The sequence below is a fragment of the Erithacus rubecula genome, assembly GCF_903797595.1.
Source record: "Erithacus rubecula genome assembly, chromosome: 1".
Classification (NCBI taxonomy): Eukaryota; Metazoa; Chordata; class Aves; order Passeriformes; family Muscicapidae; genus Erithacus; species Erithacus rubecula.
Genome location: NC_136658.1, coordinates 43370539 through 43392683, shown reverse-complemented (window position 1 = coordinate 43392683; position 22145 = coordinate 43370539). Strand labels below are relative to the sequence as shown.

The 22145-nt window shown below is 36.0% G+C and overlaps 1 protein-coding gene across 1 annotated transcript in view; it reads right to left on the bottom strand.

Moving 5' to 3' along the window:
- Nucleotides 1-234: 234 nt before the first annotated feature.
- Nucleotides 235-22145, bottom strand: part of NALF1 (NALCN channel auxiliary factor 1) — a gene marked incomplete at its 3' end in the record, with an annotated part of 428701 nt that continues 406790 nt past the window's right edge. The window contains exons 2-3 of the mRNA XM_079311394.1: nucleotides 11415-11586; nucleotides 235-530 (exon numbers count right to left, since the gene is read on the bottom strand). Of these exons, the coding sequence (XP_079167520.1) occupies nucleotides 235-530; nucleotides 11415-11586 (468 nt within the window). The remainder of the gene's footprint in view (nucleotides 531-11414; nucleotides 11587-22145) is intronic.

Sequence of the window (22145 nt, the reverse complement as noted above, 5' to 3'; positions counted from 1 at the left end):
ATTAAAACACAGTGTATAAAATGGTGTGAGAAAGTTAAGTCACCAAACAGCCTTTTAGTCAATAAAAAGCTGTATTTGTGTGTCCTTGTTGTTTGGGTAGCGGCCCATTCTTTTCATTTTACCCAAAAGGTCATTCAAGAAGAGATCTGAGGGTAAAGCACTCAGTCCTTGCTGTTTTTGACTGTAGTAATTTGGGCCTGTTGTGTTTCTATCATGTAAGATGAATCCTTTCTTTTATTCCTCATTGGTTGAATTATCTTCCAAAGTTGTTATGCTTCCAAAGCCCAGTCCTGTTGAGTTCTGTGCTGCTGAGACTGTAAGTACTGTATGTAAGAGAATTAATACAAGAACACACAGTTTAAGTCTGCTGTTACACAGTCTTGATGCTGATGAAACTGTGAGTGATGTCCTGTGACACATCGTTGAGCCACTTGTTTTTATAGTCCCTTTGGGTTGATGATCTGATAATCGTCCCCATCTGACATCACAGCATTCTGGTTCTGCATTGGTTGGATAGTTTTCATAGAGCCCTGTAGGGTAAACACAAAAGAAAAGTAAAAACCAGGCACAATGACTGGCAGAAGTAGTCATTTGAAGGAACAGTCAACATTTAGTCTAAGTTGTTGAATCCATATATTTGGGTAAGACTGAGGCCCTCAGAAGTCCTGCCATTCTGTATAATCAGAGATGTTAAAGGAATATGCATCATCTAACAGGAAGCAGCATTGGAAGATCATTCAGCAGTATGACGTTGAGCATGACTGTGGAAAGAAGCAACATTGAAAAGTAATTATTGATATTTGAATGTAAGGGTGTCTGAATTCTTCCTCTTTGGGAAGTAACAATCAATGATGAAGTAAGAACTAATCAACCAGGATGTTTCCACAGAATTTGAACCTTGAAATTCTTCTTTCAGCATGTGAGGACTTAAAGACAGGCATTAAATAACAAATAATGATGTATTGATGATATTGACTATTTTGATTTTCAAACCTATATAAATGGAACAGAATCACAAGAACAACTTCTAAACAGAGCTATTCAGAACCTATTTGCTTATCCTACCTCCTCATCTGAGTTCTTCCAGCTGGATATTGCCTTCAACATATCCCAAAGGTGAAAACAATCTGTCCTTGCCACACAATGATTGGATCTCCTGATGTTTCTGATTATACATACAGCTAGGTGATTTTTGCCTTTGAACTTTACTGAGTTCAATGATCTGATTACGAATTTTCCTAAGAGGAATTCTATCTTTTTGGAAATTGTCAGCGTTGTCTGACTACTACATAGGAGATTAACATAACCAGAGTGTTCTGTTTGCTTCTCACATACATTTCCCCTCTGATAAATTAAAATGAGCTAATTTGGCTATTTAACTAGAGTTCAAATGCAAAAATGCCTATCATAATGGACAAGAACCTTTTCCCCATTTAAACTGATCTTAGATTAAATTCTGCAGCAAATAATATACTCTGTGGTAGAATTAGGTTTTTATAGGAAAAAATATATATGAAATATTAGCATAGTGATTTTGAAAGCAGCTTTATTTCTTGAAACAAGGATTACATTTTCTCCAAAATATCACAACAACAATATTACTTTCAAAAAGCAATTTAAGTGTAACATTCTTAGGTCCAGCCACCAGATTTCTTGCAATTTGTGAATAACCTGTGAAGAAAAGCAGTCCACCTTAAAGTATGATAAATCTGAATACTTTAGTTTCTACTTCCATAATACTGATCTGCAATGAAACAAAAAATATGTTAGGTGTGCTAAGAATATTAAGATGCCTAGACTGACACATTTTTACATAGCTGACACAATTGTCTGCTAAGTTATATCTGAATGCAAATAAAGTTGCATTTGTTATTGGATTCAATCAAACTTTTAAAGATACAAGAATGAAAGCAACTTGTTTCATGTTCTATAAATTCAGAGTTTATCCTATGCTAAATATAACTATTTTTTCCACTTCTACAGTCAGAAACTTAATGCAGCATTACAAAGGTTGAAAATTACTTATTCTCAACCGAGGACACAGCTGAAAGGATCATATTTTTCTTTAAGAAATTCTATTTCATTTTGGAACTTCTGAGTAATTGTTCATTGAATATATAATAAAGCAGTCTTATTTTCTGAGACCCATCTTTTGGTGTTTGAGTGCTTAAGTCTGTTTTTAAACACTGCAACATACAGGCGATGCCTCCCAAGGCAGGGAATTATGATTTGTTTTGTGAACTGCAGCAGCTCAAATGATTAGTAGTAATTGAAGAGACACAGAGAATGGTTAATGCTTTGATCCCACTGAGGCTTGTTTGCTTTTCAAACTATATTTTCTGCCTTTCTTGTTACTGGAAAACCCAGACTTCCTTTGAAATCAAAGCTATGTATATAAGTGTGCAATCAAAATATATTTAAATAGTCCATATGCACTTACTGAATTATAAATAAATTGATGACAAGTCCACATTCAAAGATGAACTGAACTTTTTGCTTAATGTAAAATTACATTTCCTCTTTATTTCAATTCAGCAATTGAATTTAGGTTTTGAATTTGCAGTTTCATATTAAATAAACAATCAACTACAGAGCCACTATTCATATTACGGTGTAGAAGATTTAGATAAGTTCAGTAAGATCTTTTGTACTGAACACAACACATATTCTTCACCACATACTTATCTGTAGCCATAAATATAAGCTTTTGCTCCTTGGATATAATTAGTCCACCTATTAAGCCAGAGGTTTACAAATGTGTGATTTAACTAGAAATCCAGGTAAACTGACTACACCTCCCTGGATAATCAAGGAGGAAAAACTAGTTTATTCTTTTATCTAAACATTCATAAAACAACAGAATAGCATGGTACTTTAAAGATCATCTAGTTTCAAACTCCCTGCTGTGTGCATGGGCACTTTTCACTAGGCTGCTCAAAGCCCCATCCAACCTGGCCTTGAACACTTCCACAGATGCACAGTACAGAGCTTCTCTGGGCAACTTGTTCTAGTTCCTCACATCCTCAAAGTAAAGAATTTCTTCCTAAAATTCCTTCCTAGTATCTAATCTAAACCAATTTTTTCAGTTTGAAACCATTTCCCTTTGTCCTATCACCACTCACAATTTTTTTTCAAAAGTCTTTCTCCATCTTTCTTGCAGGCCCCATTCAAGTACTGGAAGGCCACAATTAGGGCAGCCAAAGCCCTTTCTTTTCCAGGGTGAAAAATCACAATCTTCTTAGTCTTTCCTCATAGGAAGAGTGCTCCATTCCTTTGACCATCTTGGTGTTTCTTCTCTGGACTTATTCCAACAGGTTGATGTCATTCCTGTGCTGAGGACCCTGGAGCTGGATGCAGTGTCCCAGGCGAGGTCTTACCAGAACAAAGTAGAGGGTTGGTGCCACCTCCTTTGCCCTGCTGGCCATGCTGCTTTTGATGCATTCAAGGACACAGTGGCTTTCTGTGCTGAGAGCACACACTGCTGCATCATGTCCAGCTTCTCATCCACCAGCACTCCCTAGTCCTTCTGGGCAGGGCTGCTTTTGATCTGTTCATCCCCAGCCAGTTTTTATATTAGGGGTTGCCTCAACCAAAGAAACTTGTACTTGGTCTTAAACCTCATGAGATTCCCATAGGCCCACTTAATGAGATTGCCTAGGTCCTTCTGGATGGCATCCCCTCCATCAAATGTGTCAACCATTCCACTTATCTTGGTATCACCTGCAAATTTACTAAGGGTGGACTTGATCTCTTCACTGACAAAGATATGAAATAACACTTTATTGTAGAAGGCTGCTGGGTTGGTCAGGTAGGAGTGATCCTTGATGACTGTCTCAAACCATCTCCCTGCTCTCCATGTCCCTTAGCACAACTTTTAGCAGGATCTGTTATGTGATCTTCCCAAGGTGAGCCTGACAGATCTCTAGTTCCTTGCATCTTCCTTGACCTATCACCTATTACCCTTTATCAAGATGATGTCCTTTTTCCAGCCACCCGGGACTTGACCTGATTGCCATGACTTTTCAAATATCATGGAGTATGGTTTGGCAACTACATCAACCAATTCCCTTGGGCCTCTGGGGATATAACTTCTTGGGTCTCATAGACTTATGTACATTCATGTTCCTCAGGTGATCCTGAAACCAGATTTTTACTTACAGTGGGAGGGACTTTTGCTCCAGTCCACATCCTGCTGTCCATCCAGTTAAAAGACAGAGAAAGAGAGGTTGCCATTCAAGACTGAGGCAAAAGTGTTGTTGACTACCTCAGCCTCCTCCTCATCCATTCTTATCAGTTCTGCAACACTGTTTATGGGGCCTTCTTTGGCCTTCTTTTCCTTATATATATATAGAAGCCGTTTTTAAAATTCTTTGCATGCCTTGACAAGTTCAATTCCAGCTTCCTCCTGACCTTCCTTGCCCCATCTCTACATAATCTGATTTATTCTCTATGCTTTTCCAAGATTACCTGTCCTTGCTTCCACTGCCTGTGCATTTGCTTCTCTGTTGTTTGATTTTTGTTTCATTTAAATATTAAATACATGGATATAAGAAATAAAAACAATGCCTGCAACCATCAAACCATCAAGGCTTCCCTCTTCCTCTTTAGGCTTTATAATTCAGTTTGTAGACATCATTATTTTATATTACTTGGATATTTGGTAACTATATTTCTGAGGATTGACCAGCCGCTGAAACTGGCTTGAAATGTATTTTGCTTTTTACTTTTTACTTAAAATTCATAGTTCTGTGTCTTCATTTCCCAGCTTTTCCCAGAATTCAGCTATATTTCACCAGCAGAAATATAAGTCCATATGGAGGTACTTGGACCTTTGCTATAATCAAGGATCTAGAATTTGCCAGGAGACTTTTTGATTTCAAACCATTCTCTAGACAGATGTGCTATCACTCACAAAGGTCATGTAAAAGCTCTCTCTTTTCTTTGTAACCAAGTAAGTTTTTCCACATGAAGATAACATTTTGATGATCAGCATAGAAGTTACATCTGTAGGGACTGTGTGTTACTAATGCTGATACAAGTATTAAGGCTACTGGTTCTACTGAGATTGTTAACAGAGACATGAATGGATAAATTCTGTATGTCCAGCTCAGCTGAATCAGACTAAAAGAAAAAAGGAGAGACAGCATGAATATCATATTCACTTTGTGGAATGTGCCTTGGGGGAAATTCAGCAAAGCCCAAGCAAGTTCTTACAGAAAAATTGAAATCACAAAGACTATCGTGCATGCATAGTCTAATGATCAGCTAGATCACTATCTAAATCAGAGACTGCTGTGGTTTCTGCCTGAGTAGTTGCAGAAATCAGCCCATAAAAGCAGTGGTTGCATTCCTGTGACTCTCCTCAGCACTGTCAGGATGTGTGACTCTTGTGGCTGGATTTGAATCTGCAGCAGGTGGTCTGACTTGGCTTCTTGGTTTATTTGTACAGAAAGAGTTATGGAGCCACAGTATTCTGCACTATGAGAAACTGGTCTGGTATATGATATATGTGTTGTCATTGCTGGATAAGTATTTGGGAAGCCACAGAAACAAAACAGATCTTATGATATGTTTGTTCCTCTTTTGCTTTCTGTAGAACTCTAACCTGTGTTCATTTTTCACAAAGATTTCTGATTATTTTTGAGAGGCATATGAAGTCTCTTATGCTTGAAAAAAAGATCTTGAAACAAGATTACAAGTAGATATAGTATACCAGAAGTTTTGAATACTCCTTTTTATTGTGAAGCCCAAAGTAAGTCTGCCAAGAGTGATCCATCCAGCATTGACATCATTGTATCAGTGAATGCCAGCACTCTGTATGGCATTTGTGTTTCGGAAAGAATTATTTCTGAGATTTCAGTATTAACATTTTCCAACTACGGAAGTCAAGAGAACACATTAGACATATGACTAGATTTCACTGCTTGCTTACAACTGATCTAGAAGCAAGAACTTTTTGATCTTATCCAGATGGTCTTCTCAATTTCTAAATTGCTGTGCCTGTGACACATCATGATGATTAGACACATATTTTATACCTTCCACATTATTTAAAAAACCCCCCAAATTATATGTAAGAGTAATGAAGATGAATAAATTACTCTTTATTCAAACAGATTATTCTTAAACTGTTGAATAAGACTGTTCAACTCTTTTCAAAAGGCTTACTTCCATGACTCAATTCCAGTTGTTGGAGGAGATCTGGATTGGAGATCTGTGTTGCTGTGGTTTAAGACTTTTTTATCACTATATGTTGACTATTATTTAAGGTAGTCGACTCATGAATATTTTTTTATGCATATGTGCATGTTCTCACATCCAAGAAGAATTCATAGTGTTTCTTCATGATATATGGATTTCTTCCCTAAAATTATAAATAGGACAAATTTCCTGTTGCTGGTGTAAATCAGTGTTACTCCTCTAAAATTGAGCTGCTGCAAATCAGAAAAATTACTAAATAGCTGACTCTTAAAACTATACAATGAAGATTTTATACCTGTCCTCTTTTGCGAAACAGGAAAACTTGCTTCTATAATGCATTTGTCATTTCCCAGTCCCTCTCCTTTTGCTTTTACATGTAGAATCTTTGATTAAATGGATGTACTATTGTGATATGATAGGAAAGGTTATACATATATAAGTGCTGTGTCACCATAGAAAGTTTAGGGATATCAATAAGTAAATTGTCTGGGTCATTATTATAGGAGAAGCATATTTACAGTTAATAAACTTATTACTATATTGAGAAAGCTCTAATACTCAAGAATAGAAGAACACTAGACTCATAAAGATGAGCTATTTAGTTGACAGATTTTGCTGCAAAAACTATGTCAAATTTTCCCTGTAAGCAGATCCATGGCTAGTAACGATTTAAACCATGCTTGTCAAACATAAAAAGGATTTCTCCTGCTGTCTGCATTAGCTTAATATTTTGATATTTTAGGACCTATTAAGAGGTGCAGACAGGAGACAAATTACACATTGTTATGAGATATTTTTAGAGGAAGAATTTGGATCAAATATACGGGTTTTTTGAATTTGCCAAGAACAATTTAAAGCAGATTGAATTCAGAGTGAATTTCTCATCTTGAATTGTTCTACAAAGAGATTGTATTGCTTTCTATATATCACATTTTCTCAAGGAAATTGCTTTTCAAATTGCACTGAAATCAGCATATCTGTTTTGAAGGAGACACGCTATAGCTAAACCTGTTGGTGAAACCCAGTCAAACATCTGCCCCTTGAGAGAAAGCTGCAGTTTACAGAATTTCTCCTAAGACTTTTGCTGAGCTTTGTTAGTCATCAAACTTCTATAGATTGATGAGAATTCTCTGTAATAATTCACACTATGTCTTTAGAAACATTAGTGTGAGCTGTGAAGCATGACTGACAGTTTTATTTCCAGTGAATTCTTTACTCTAAAGGAGGTGGAGTTTCCATGGAAGTGTTACTTTGCATGGATCACATAAACATATGTTGCTGTTACTTGCCAAAAATTGATTCACGCTGTGTTCCAAACAACTGACTGGTTAATCAGAACACATAAAATTAGGAGTCTAAATTAATATGAAGTGAAAGATATTAGTGATTTAAAGCACCTGAATCACCTACTTACCTCTTCTCTTCCTTTACTTTCTCCTTCTGATTGAAAGTTATCAGAAGTCAGTTCAACACAGGAGAATAGACAAATTTGATTCACTTCATAATGGCAGAAGACTTGTTCTGATGGCACTGCTCTTAGGAAGGGGTGTCATTATACTTTTGGAATAAGTTTATGCAATACATTTCTGCCTTGTCACTGCTCACTACATTCCCTCTTTTCCTTCTAAGAGTAACTCTCCCTCTCCATTAAATTCCCTGACATCTCTTGTACAGACAAAGAGTTTGAGTATGTGGCTGGGATTTCCAGCCTGAGACGTGGTGCTGGGTGATGTCCCTGTTATGCCCCAGGGCACAAAGAGACCATAAGTTATGGTCATTACAAAGAAAGCCCTTAGGAACTGAGTGTCTATCTCATGCCAACCCTAAATGCCTCTAAAGGATTTTTCTTCACTCTACGTCTAGTCTAATTTTGTAGACAAAATGTGCATTCTGGTTAGTGTAGGGTAGAATGGTGCTGTAGCCCATCTCCTTGTTCAATTAAGGAAGAGACAACTACATTTACAATAGAAAACAATCCTGCTGGTAAATCCACTGTTTTCTTAGACGTTACAGTTAAAAACCTTGATCTGGAACTCTGCTTGTAATAATTCACTGTATTTTGCTATGTGTGTTCATGTATACCTGAAAACTATTGCTATCTCCCTCAAATGAGATTCTGGTTTGAATGGAAAGTTCTAGGCAGCTGAGATGTAAAAAGAAACACTGGAGGAAACCACTGGAAACTTTGGTTATATGGACATGGACTCCAAAGGTCTAAACTGAAAGTAATCAGTCAGACTTAATGAATCTGAATACCAGCATGCCAGCACAGTACCTGATGAAAGGATTTCTTTTGTTTTTTTCCTTCTATGTCCTGGAAGAAAGTGGGCAAGAAGGGAACACTAAATTATTTCTATCTAACTTCATATTTCCATAATCAGAACCACACTGTGATTCTGATTGTTTTGATTAATCTCTCAAGTACTTTCTTTTGTACTGCAGTTGTTCCACATCCTCAAATGCATTTCTACAAAAGTCGAGTTCTGGTGATATAATATGACTGTAGCTTGCCTTCTCCCTTTCCTATTATATCCTTTCTTTGGAGGTGATCAACTATATGAGGTCTTCAGGAATTTCCAAGAAGTTGTTATTAATGCATATTATAAACAACAATTTATTTTCTTTCAAATATAGTGACAAATATAACGACTGCAATATTCCTGGGGAAAAATAGCCAACTCAATTCTGTTTTTTCCTCATGTGGACCTTCCAAGGAAAGGTAATGCCCTTGTTATTTTTTCCTTTTACAGCCTCCAGGTTTTTGGTTTTGGCTTTTATTTTTCGGGGTTTTTTATTTATTTTTTCTCCCAGACCCTAACATCACAAAAATCCTGACCTGAAAGACAAAAAAAAAAAAAATGTGTGGGTTCCCTGTTGTCCACCAGCACTGCCATGCCCTCATCTCCAGCAGATCTCTGTGCTCTGATTTACTGCTGTGGTAGGACAGGACTGAAAGAGGAGATGGCAGCTCCCAGCATGGGTTATGGAGCCACAGCAACCTCCACCTGTCTGCAGTTGGGAAATTACAGGTACTGTTGCTGTGTTCAACCTGAGCTCTGGGCAGTAGTCAATACCAAATAAAATCAGCTATCACTTGTACACCTTTTCCTGCTACTTGACACCCAAACATTAAATAAAGATGCCTTATGACTCTTTTTTGTTTTTCTAATGAAGAGACAGATCAATAAATAGAAATCTCAGAATGTGTATACCAGACAGAAACTCACAAACAGTGCAGTAGGAGATGTCCCTCAAGGCATGGGTGAACTTCTTTCAACTGTTTTTCTTCAAGAGGATTCCAAGTTCACCATCACCAACTATGCTGAGGTAGAGTGTTTTATCTGCTGTTGAACTCATGGTACTTTTCATTAAATAAATCTGTTTTCCTTAAACTGCAGAGAGGTATAATTCTTTATTTCTGCACAGATTATAGTCGGATTTCTCATTTTTTAGTGGCAGGAAGCACATCTGCAGTGAACTGCTTCTAAATAAGGTTGAAAATGGGTCTGTACTCCAGAGTTTAAATTGCTGCCTTGTACCTGTCCTCAACATCTTCCTTGCACACAACTCTCTAGGGTCAGCATTGTGACTCGCCTGGCTCTGTGAATGCAAGCTTTGCTCTGCTGCTTCTGGGTTTGGACTTGAGATGACAAAAATTTCAACCAAATACTTGTTAGTGGGCTGCTGAGAGGAGAGTTAGGTCACTGTGATTTTAAGTGTCTGCTCTTATTATTGCTGTCTAACAGCAGCTATAGCAAATAGTCTTTCCAAAATCATCTATTTTGTGTGTTTTTAGGAAGGAATTTGGATTATGAGTTATACTAGAAAAATGAAGAGATGGATATATATTTCCTAACAGATTTTCTGAATTACATGCCAAGATGATTTTGTTTGCTGTTGGTTTGGTTTCTTGCCATTGTCTATGTGTATATGTACATGTGCATATACATGAACACATACACATACATATAGATTGCCTACTTGTGGCAAATAAAATTTTCCTAAGTCTCTCACTTCTATTATACTATCTTAAACTGAAAAATAATGCTCATTTTCTTAATGCATATGCATATTGGAAAGTTATATTTGTTTTAAAGCATTGAAGTGTTAAGCACCTTATTGAGGATTCGAAATTGTAACTTGGCTCACTTTTTGTTATATTTTCTTTTGTATACAAATGGATATTGCTTGATTGTGCTTGGGTTTAATCCCCAAGAAAAAATTCCATTAAATGCCTTGCTACCAGAACCACCCTAAATCTAAATCCAGGGTATAAGAAGAAGTGAGTGGCCATGATCCTTATGTTTGAATCTGAGATGGTATCTCAGATGGTATCAATAGATTTTTGAAATTTACTCTGGTTTTAAGTAGCTTACCTTAGACAACTTATTTAGTATCAAGATTTCCAGTGGAATCCTAATTTAGAGGTAAAGACAGTTTAATTTCTGATATTTGGACAAGGGTGTCAAATTATCTGAGTGTTGAAATTCTTTTCTATCAATTTCCTGGGAATAAGTTGCCTGAATATCTTCAGGATTCTCAGATGATAGTATAGGCACTGGAAATATGAAGATAGCATTGGTACAAGCTAAAATTTTGTGTGGATGACTCCCATCCATTCCTGGAAAAAATATCTGTGGTACCTGAGATACACATTAGTAATACCTTTTAAAATGAAAAAATATTCATAGACTATAACCAGACTCTATAGGAAACAAAGAAAGATAATTTCTTCCCAGGTGAACAACTGATTCTTAAATTTCATCACTAGTGAAAGATTTTTTTGTAAACACTTTCTGAGAGCTGCTGCACAATTTTGAATGCTGTGTTTCAGATTCTTGATTCATCTGGCATAAAAATACAGTCAATCAAGGGTGAAGATGCTAAAAACTGGACCTGCCTTTTTTTTTTTTTTTTGAATATTGCATGACATGCAACCTCTTTACTCTAAATATTGCATGACATGAAGTAAAAGAAATCCTCCACCAAATTATCAAATGTAAAAAATAACCTGAACAATTTTTTTTTTCTAACAATTTTGTTTTTAAAAGCTGATGACTGGCAGGCTGTACCATAACTGTGAATTACTAGATCTGAGCTCAAATCCTAGTACCTCCAACAAATCTGAGGTGGAATACCTTCAGGCTCTCATAGCTAAATTCGTGACATTTAGACTTTTGAAAAGAAGTGAAATTAGTTTTTCTATACTATACCTGTACAGATGAAACTTGATAGTCCTCCATAGATGACATCATCATTGTCTGGTAATATAAAGGGACACCTCGTTTGAACCTCCAAACAGTATTGCTTGCAAGGAATTCTGTTGCTGCAGTGAAACTGTGTGACTTCAAAATACTGGGAACAGAGCCAGGCTTTGTAGACAGTCTGGAAAAAAGAGAAGAACCAGAAATATAGATGGATGACAATAGCACTGTCATTATTAGAAGAACATACTGTACTGCACACCTATATTAATGCTGATTTTGGAAGAAAATTTTGAGAGAATATCACCTGGGTGAAATATGCTCTTAACTTTTGACTGTCCTCCCACTTCAGAAATGAAAACTCCAGCCAAGTCCTTTAAAAGAAACAGTTATTCAGGACTAGGCATATACTATTATATTATTTTAGTTTGTAAACAGCTATGTCTCTTAGATGTGACTTTTTGTTAGACACATGCATGCATGGAACACAGCCTGGTCCCTGCACCACCACAGACTGAGATCCCAATCTCATTTGAAGCTGGACAAGGAGAAATTTATGAAAGTGCATGCAAGAAAGAGTTGAAAACTGGGCTCAGGCCAAGTCTGTCTTTATATCATATAGAGTTAAGCTACCAGGTTGCAATAGATGGTGCTGCTTCCCTTCAAATAAAACCTTATCCAGTCCACAGCATTAAAACACACATTAGGGTATCTGAGCACCAAGAGCTCTAGACTAACAGACAAATCTGCTGCAGTGAAAACCAGTGTCTACATTTGGGTGCTAAAAGGAACACTTTAAAGATGCTCTCATCTGATGCTGCACAGCTGAAGTTGCAGAACGTGTGATTATTGCAATTATTGTCATCATTTAAACAGACAAGCAAAATACATGTACTGATTTAAATTTTTGCTACCTTTTGTCTTCCAAACAACGATATTTGTCATTAATATTAAACTATTGGACACAAAAGTTTCATGTAAAAACTTTTGGTTTTTAGGTTGGACACCAGGATACAAAGGTGATGAAAAACCTGTGTGACTCAGTACAGAGAGATTTCCTAGTTCCCCATTTTATTTTCCATTTAACTGTTTTGGAGTACATTATTTACTGTTTAGATACTTGCTGTCTAGGTTGTTACATTAAAAAAAAAAAAATCTGTTTTTGCATTTTTTAATTATCTGAAAAGCCTAGTAACTACCTTTCATTAAACATATACTGAAAACCAACATAGTCAGTTGATCATATCCATTCTTTCTAGGAATGATGTAATAAAAAAGAAAACTATAGATTAAATTTTTAAGCCAAAAAAGCTTAAAAACTGAAATGACAAATCTAGATGAGACTTTGGTTTGATTTCAGTTATAATTCTTCATTGATTATAATTTTATGAATGTCAATAGCATCCTAAATTGTTTAATTAATTCCAATGTAGTAGTCCCAGAATTGCCAAACTTTTATTTTAGGTTGTTTGCAACAATGACAGGTATGAGTAAGGTTGCTAGGTGATAAAATGAAGCCTTTATCACTAATCTATGGTTTGTGATTATCTCTTTATAACAGTTTTTGCCTACTGCACTCTGTAGAACATTTTTTTCCTGTTTTTCATTACAAATTCAATTTTAATTGCTTGCTAAGGTTTTTTATCCACAGTAAATGATTATTGAGAAGGGAGACCAGGAGATGCATGCATCTTCTGTTCTTAAATAAACTGTTAAACAGAAAGTGGTTTTCCCACTGTTGGTTACATCACTCACCCCATTTCTGTTGCTTCAGTTGCTTTACTGACATTCGCAACAATAAATCACAAAATCACAGAATATACTGAGCTGGAAAAAAAGCCAATTCTTGGCCCAGCTCAGGACCATGTACAAAAGTCACCATGTGCCCTGTCTACATGCTTTCTGAACTCTGTCAGGCTGGTGCTGTGACCACTTCTCTGGGGAGCCTGTTCCAGTGCTCAAACATCCCCTGGGTGAGGAACCTTTTCCTACCAAGACCTCCCCTGACATATCTTCAAGCCACTCCCATGGCTCCTGTCACTGTCACCTCAGACTAAAGATCATTGCCTGCCCCTCCTCTGCCCCTCCCAAGGAAGTTGTAACTGCAATGAGGTCTAGTCTCCTCCAGGCTGAACAGGTCACTCCTCATACAGCTTCTCCTCCAGGTCCTTCATGATCTTTGTTGCCCTCCTTTGGATGCCATCTAATAGCTTTATGTCATTCTTATGCTGTTGTACCAAAACTGTATAGAGAATTCAAGGCTTATTTAAATAAAGCAATGTTTTCTCTATTTTTAATTAGTAATCATAGTCAATTGGTTGGAAACAGGAATGCTGGGTCTGGTAGCAGTTATACATTCACAGAGGTTCTTTCCTGATCTTAGACCTGTTTAGTATGAACCCACATGTACTCTTCATAAAATAGATCTAACAGAAGTAAGTTGATTTATGACTCATATTTGAAAGTGTAAATCAGTTTTTAGGAAGAATGTTGAACAGTCCACCATATATGGTAACAAGAAAATGAGCAAAACCATGTGTCTACTGAAGCAAGACAGAAAATGTTTATTCAGGAGCAGAAGTAAATAATGCAAACGTGGGCTTATATGAAGGTTTTTGTATATCCAATCTCCATTCACACACATCATCTTCCTGCTCTGATTCACAAGTCCTCAGCTTTGTCTCAAAATTACTTTTGAATTCCTGTCTGTATTTCTAAAGAATGCATGAGTATACCTGTTCCTGAGATCTATTTCTCAGATGAATGCCTCCCACTCTGTATCCTTCCTTATTTTCTTTACCCCACAGCTGATTTCAAGCTTGTCTGTAGTCTATATTGATATTTTTAATATTCTGGTTCCTTTTTGCTCTGTTTTATCCAGTAAGGTGACGCAGGCTCATAGACAAGGCTTATCATGGTGTGTGTCAGTCTGCTGCCTTCACAGCTTTGGCCTGTGTTAATTCCTACATTTCCAGAAAGTGCTCAGCCAGTCTCTGGAAAAAGGTGTATGCCAAGAACTTCACCCAGTAAACAGTTTTGTCTTTTTCTGGAGAAAAAGGAAAATTATGTGTTTTCAGTTGAGCTGTGATGAGTTATCTGGTAGATGAGAATGTGGTCCCTCTTTGCTCTTACCACTACAGACATGATTTAAATGCCTGCTTTCCTAACAAAAGTCCCAAATAATCTCTCCTACCCTTTCTGGACTTTCTAGGCACCAAAGGTTTTACACAGGCATTAGACATCTTGCTTTCATGCTTAAATATGTGTTACCCAGGAGGGAGTACAGAAGTGGGAGAATTGATCTCATATTTGTTCATAGAACTCTGCTCGAGAGCATTTGCAATACTCTCATGCATGAGTAAGAAGATTCAGAGCAATCCAAAATCTTTTCCCCCTTTCAGGGACAATCAGAGGTGGCTTTTTAGTTTTAGTAGAAGCCCATAATCTAGAACTGAAATTTCTTGAATTTTCTTGAATTTTTCTTATATTAAAGTAGATATTATGGCCTTTGATCAGCCAGTATTCCTTCTTTTCCCCAGGAAAATATAGATTTTTTTTGGTTGGGAGTTTTGCTTTGCATCCTAGCAAGCCCAAATGTTGATTTTCAGTGTCTTAAAACATGAGTTATGTAACAAGGCCCAAAACTATCAGTGAAATACACATTGGCTTGTATATTGAGTGTGGTGTTCACTTTACAAACTGTGCTTCAATGTGAGAATTTTTTCCTTCCTGAAGAACATCTATAGCTAAATGCAAGGATTTAAAAACACAGTAAATGTTTCTCTTAAAAGATATATAATATAAAAAAAAAATTAAGTATCAGTTCATTTTTATTAGTATTTTCCTATGTAATTTTCAGTGTGTCAGTGGGGAATATAGAAGTTGTATGTGAGGAAACCATGTGTTAAACAGCCAAAGGGAGGAAAATATCCTCTAACTTTTTCATAAAGTAAAGTCTTCTAGTGCAGAATCTTTGCTCTTTCAAAACATGCATTTTCTCAAGATTCAAATCAATAAAAAAATTGTTTTGGGTTACATTTTAAGGAAAGGAAAGAGGGTCTGTGGCAACAGTGGATGAAACTCTCACTGTATTATATACTCATTTAAAGGAAATAAAGCGAAAAATTTCTCCTAACAAAAACTGAACTAAACTGAGTTATAAGATGAGAAAATTGCACACGTTTAAGAGTAAACAATTATCAATAATCTTTGAAGAAAAAAGAGGAAGTCTAGTCATTAAAAAAATCAGAATTTTAGAAGACAATTTTTATTGATGGATATTTTATTAATTGAATTTAAGATACCAAAACCAAACAAAATTAAAACATTAAGAAGATTTGCAATTTTTTAGATTTATAAACTTTTAAAGTGATAATACATGTTGCATATAAATATAATGTAGAAAAAAAGGTGAATGGTCTTGTGCTTTGAGCTGGCTTGGTAAATGATTGAAATCTTTGAAATAATATAGTTCCTAACAGAAATCTGCCAAACTGAACTCAAAGATCAGAAAAAAAACTCATGTTTTTATTTGGTTTTGTTTTTACTCTTTTTAACAAGGGAAAGAACTAAGATAAACTGGATTATTGGTGCATCATGGCAAGCATCTACATAGACTAAATACCTGAATATATCTAAATATCTCATCTCTTTACCATCAACATGACTTTAGATACTACATTTAAAGAGATACATTCCTGGCTATTAGATGAGACACTATGATGACAAGATAGAAGTATTACAAAAGAATAAAGTAATCTTTAATGTACAGAAGCATAGATATAAAATCTCAGCAGGATTTAGTGGCAATTTTTCTCACCTAAATAACTTAAATTTACCCTTCTTTGTACCTGTAGGAAAAAAAATAAGATTACACTTTGGAAAAAGTGCACGAATCAATGCTGGCTTTATGTACTTATATTCATATGTCTGAGTGTCTCTCTAGAATGATCACCATCAAAATATTCTTGGTAATTTTAAATCATTAAAAACATTGTGATAAAAAATTATTATAAATTGAGCAGAATAATTTCTTATTTGGCATTCATTTTATTTCTACTGTAGAAGTTTCAAGCAGAAAAAATATTTTATTACGTCAGCGATGACCCAATGCAATACCAATACCAATAACCCAACACAAATAACTAACTTCAGCAATTTGAAGAATGAAAACATCACAAACTAGACACTCAAATGCATCTTCTTGTCAAACCATTAGAAATAAGAAAAGCATTCAGAATTAATAGGAAGAAAGCAAGTGTGTGCATGTGTGTAAGTGTGTGGAGAATTTTGAGAAGCTGAAAGGGCACATTGTGTACTTTTTCTCTCAGGACATTAGGGAGAAGACTTATTTTTGTCTGTGTGGAGACTGACAGTCCCAGTATTGTCTTCTTTTTTGGATATTCTGTATCTCATATCACACATGAGGTTGGACCGTGTCTGAGTTATTAGGTTTTTTTTTTGGTCTTGAAAGGCAACCAGAGTTCTGTGTTAGTACTGTTTCATTAATCACCTACAGAGGGACCAGGAGCTGCTGGCCCCCAGTGTGGACAGAATGGCTGGGTAGAACTGTGCATTAGCTGGCCACAGCCCTGGTCAACACGCAAGCAGACTTCCAACTGGCAACTGCAACCGCACAAAACTAATTTTAACAAGATGACCCTTAAAGTCCCCTCCAACCTACGCCACTCTATGACTCTATGATTCTATGATTCTGTGATTCTATGATTCTATGAATCTATTTGCTAAGACTGCAAAACCAATGGGAAGATAAAGAATCGTGCATATATGCCACAGTCTCCCTTCCTCCCCATCTCATTCTCAATCACCCAGACATGCACAATACATGTGATTCTGGATAACCTAAGTTCTGTCAGAACAAATTGAGTATGTAGCCTGAATCATCTGAGTCACACTGCATGAGAGGTGTCAGTAGAACAGAATGGAAAAGCTCAATCAGTTTCATTCTCTATGAAAGCCATTTCTTCCTGTTTTTTCAGAGATGAATTCAAGTCACTTCTGTCCTTTCCCCTGTTGTTTCTGACTGTCATTTCCGGGAAATACTTTAACTATATTCTGTAGAAAAGATTTTTTCCCTCACTGAGGAAAAGTTTGATGCTTTTGGCTGGGCTATCATAATAATTACACAAAAGAGAACCTAAAAAATCATCAAATTACTTACTGCGTAGATGTGGAGGATGGTGGGAGGGAAAGAGTGTAGGAAGGGAGAAGTCACAACAGAAATTCTCTCTCTCAAAATGGTAATTTTTCTGAATCAAATTAAATTTTAACTGATGCATTGCAACTATAACCATTCCTCACTGTGAAAATGAAGCCTTCAAAGAGAGCACAACTGAATTATTTCACATACTAGTTGGAAATGAAGAGGCTCCTTATGAACTTGAGAGCTGATCAGTGACTCTTTCAATGACATCAGGAAATTGTACCTTTTTGGAATAAAGGATTTGCCTTCAGAAATTGTGGTCTGTTCCCAGCTCAGTTTCTCCCAAACTTTGTGAGTATTTTAGATAAATTCTGCCGTTGTTATGTATACTCAGGAGTACCTCATGTTGTGACTGACTAATTAATAAATTTTTCCCAGATTATTCATGGAATAATCTGTTATGTAAGCTGAGATTTTTCAGCAGAGCTGGATGCGGAAACAGCATTCATTTATAAATGAATAGTGATGTGGCCTTCAAGTTTTGATACATTTTACCTCAGTGATGCTGGTACATGCGTACTCATTGACAGTGAATAAGCTGTGAATGGACAGTGAGATCTGTTCCCTGTCAGCCTCAGCTGTAGCATGTGATTTTCTGTAACCCTAAAGATTCTGGTGCAGTAGGTACTGCTATATGTGCAAAGGGTGATGCCTATTTCACATGTCTAATCTTTGCCTGACTCATGGAGTTATGAGTGTTTGAACTATTTAAAGGTGTTATATGTGCATTTAAGGTTAAATATGAATAAAATCTCATGGTCTATTTTTTTTGTTGTTGCTGTTTGGCTCGGGGTGAATTGTTGTCTTTGCAGTATTCTGTGACATTTCCACAGCCAATGATGTTGTGTCTTGTAGGGTCCTCGTTTCAACATCTCTATGAAATATTATTAACCTCTCTGCTTCAGCCTAACTTTCTTTGCTTCATCTTAGCGTTTTGTTTGTTTGTTTGTTTGTTTGTTTGTTTTTTAAAGTATTCCACAGTCTCAAAGTGTAGGCATTTAAAGCAGTAATAATACTTCATGAGCTGAGATGTTATGGATAACAAAGTTGGAGAAAAGCTACTGGCAAAGGCTAAAAAAGCTTTCCAACCCTTACTTCCACAAATAACGATATTCACTCATTCACTTAGAACTGTGCCTGAACACTAACCAGGAAAAAGATTAATATATTAAACACCATATGTTGGAAATAGGGGGATGAGATTGCAATTATGGATTTTATATGGCAATGAGGAACCTCAGAAGAGCACACCTATTTCTCCCAGTGATGAAAATTTTGCTGTAAAAGTCACTTCAAATATCATGAGTGCTTTACAACAGAAAAGCAATGCTACATTTGTGAAGTGCAACCTCTAAAAAGCTTTTTATACTTGGATCACCAGGGTATTATGTGTTGGTTTGAGAGACAGTACATCTTCCTTAGGAAATACTTGGGTCAGTCTCAGTGTCTGCTTTGTGCCTTAGGACCTGAGATACCATGTTTTACAAGCAGAGATGCCTGTTAGATAGCTTATGAATGCATTTTATGTACACTGTGTAACCAAAATATAGATGGTTAACTGGTACAAAACCTAATCAAGTTTGACAATAGTCACAAACGTGGACTCCCCAAGGTACTTTGTCATTTTTGAGCATTAAGGGCAGTCTGACTTCAGGAAGACTGCATTTTGCATGTGTACCATGGAACAAAAATCAGCTTTTACAGAAAGCCTATGCCCGTGAGAGTTGCAGGATTGATGTTGGCATTTCTCTTTTGCTGGACTTTGTTCTCATTCTGAGACTTTGGGCAGCCTCATGATAGGGCTGGCAAAGCACACAAATAATGCAGCAACAGTGACGAGATAGGAGGGAACAGTACCCTCCATAATGTATCTTGGCCAATGAATTTCAGTGGTGCCATCAGTGACTAAACATTCTTCACTACATGCAGGAGGAAGGATACAACAAGTAGCTTTCAAACATGTGGGTGAAAATAAGATATTTTATAGGAATAGTCTCTAAAAGGAGGGTTTTTTTCTTAAGTTATAATTTTTGTTTTCTTTCAGCACTATCAAAATCAAATAATTTTGACTGGGGAATTATTTTTCATTAAGTTTTAAATATTTCTTTTCAAATAAACTATTCTCATTGTGTTTGTACACCCAAACATTCCTCGTAAACTGTTCATTTAAATACATGTTACATTATTGTATTTTATTTATTGATAATGATTCATAGGTGTTGTGCTTTTTGGAGAAGTTGTTTTGTATTCACACCAATCCTCACTCCTACCTTCACCTTTTTTTTTTTCTTTTTTTTTCTTTCTGGGAGGAATTTAGATTTTGAGTTTTTTAAAAAATCTGATACTGAGAATTAATAAAAAATATCAATCTGAACTTCCTGTACAAGAGCCATTATATTTTCCAGTTATTACATTCTATGTGCATTTTAAAAATTCCTTGTGTTATAAGATTGTACCAGGAAATGAGAATATCTGTTTCATATTATGGATATTTATGCCTGAAATTTACAGTAATTTGGGGACAAGCACATCTGTTTTGTGGTTATTTTACCCTTTGATTTTGTTTTTATTTTATTATAATGAACATTTTCTGTATCTTCATGGATGGAATATCATTAGATAAATATTTAAATATTTATTCAGAAAATCTTATTGCCACAGAATGCAAAATATTGTGTGAAAAACCAAAACTTTTAGTGTTTCCTAAATTAAATAGACAAACTTGTTTCTTTCCCTGTTCTACCCATTATATGAATAATTTCATGTGAAAGATGCATATACAGTTTTATTTGAAGATAAAGAAAAAGTAAACCAAGGTTGAAACTAATTTGCCAGAATATTGTTGATCTCAGCTTCAGCTCTGTGAACAAGACTTCTTTTAATGAAACACAGATGTGGAATTGCAATCTGCTCTGCTCACATCTTTGTTTTTTATGTTGGAAATGCTGATCTGAAAGACTGAAAATGCTGGCTCCTAATGGAAATATGTTTCTTTGATTTGATGCCTTCTCTCTTTCAGGAGACATTACTGAAGAGGAGATGGTATCAATGTCTCACTTTGGTAATCCTAAGGAGAACATACATACATATACAGGGGAGATCTATAATGTTTCTATCTGCCAAAATAAATCCAGCTTTTGCAATGCAAAAATGTGCAAAAGCCTGACCCACCAGTCCTGTCTTTCTGGTGATTAGCCATCCAATCAACTGAGGTCATCATGATGATTAACTTCACTGTTGTTTTATAATGCCCTAAAACCTGAACTCATCCTCTGTATCAGAATTCAGTTTTAGCTGTTACTTAATATAGCAAGGAAACTTTCTTTTGAAGATCATAAACATCCCTTTGGGTGAGCTTAAAGAAAACTGAAGATTAAATAACTCATTATGGAAATAAGTAGTCTGTTAAAAAAAAAAAAAAAGCACTACTCTTTGATTTTGTGAGCTTAATAGTATTACATCTAATAATAAACTATATTAAAATGTTCAAATTATAAAAAATAAAACAAATTAATTATCTTTAAAATGTCCGATCAGCATCCCCAGAAAATTTAAGATCCACTGATTACAAGTCATCTCACAACAGTCAAGAGCCTCTTTTAAGTTTTAAAGCCTTCTAAAATTACATCTGAATTCATGAACCAAGCAATCTGCTAAGACTGGAAAGTATTTTTGTTTAACTCTGCTTTACATCATTTCTGAAGTGATGGTAGTCTGTATAAGTCAGCTCACCATGGCAGTATTCAGAAGGTTGATACCACTGATTAACAGTGTATGCAGGAGACAAGGAGAGTCTTTATATCCTCTGCTTTCTGATTTTTACTGCCTCCTAATCTCCATTATTGCTCAGGGGAGAGAATCCCTTATGGCTTCTGAGGGCTTCCAATCACCTTGCAACAACCACTTCAGAATCCTGGCAGATGAGGGGATTTGCCATAAGCTGATATAAACATACACAGAGAAAAAGTGTCCTATGCCTCAAATTTCTCTTCCCATTTGGAATTATATTTTGTTTAAGCGTAAGACTTATTCAACTTCAATATTGAATTTTCATCTTGATCTTGCAGGGAGTAGAGGGGCAGGTGATGATCTCTTCTCTGAGGTGACAGTGACAGGTCTTGAGGAAACAGTATGGAGCTGGGTCAGGGAATGTTTAGATTGGATATCAGGAAAGGTTTTTCACCTAGAGGGTAGCTGAGCACTGAACAGGCTCCCCAGGGAAGTAGTGAAGCACCAGCCTGACAGAATTCAAGAGCAATGCTCCATGATGTGATTCTTGGGGTGTCCTGTGCAGGGTCAGAAGTCAGACTCAATAATCTGAATGGGGGTTGTTAATCTCAGCACATTTTGTGTGCCAATTCCTGATTCTATGAAAATTCATTAAATAAGATGACAAAATCTAAAGACAATGAGCTAATGAATCCAGAACAAAGAAGAAAATTTCTTAAGCACCAGATATAAGACAAAAGCTTTAGAGCCTGAAATATATTAAAAGAGAAAAAAGACCCCCAGAACTT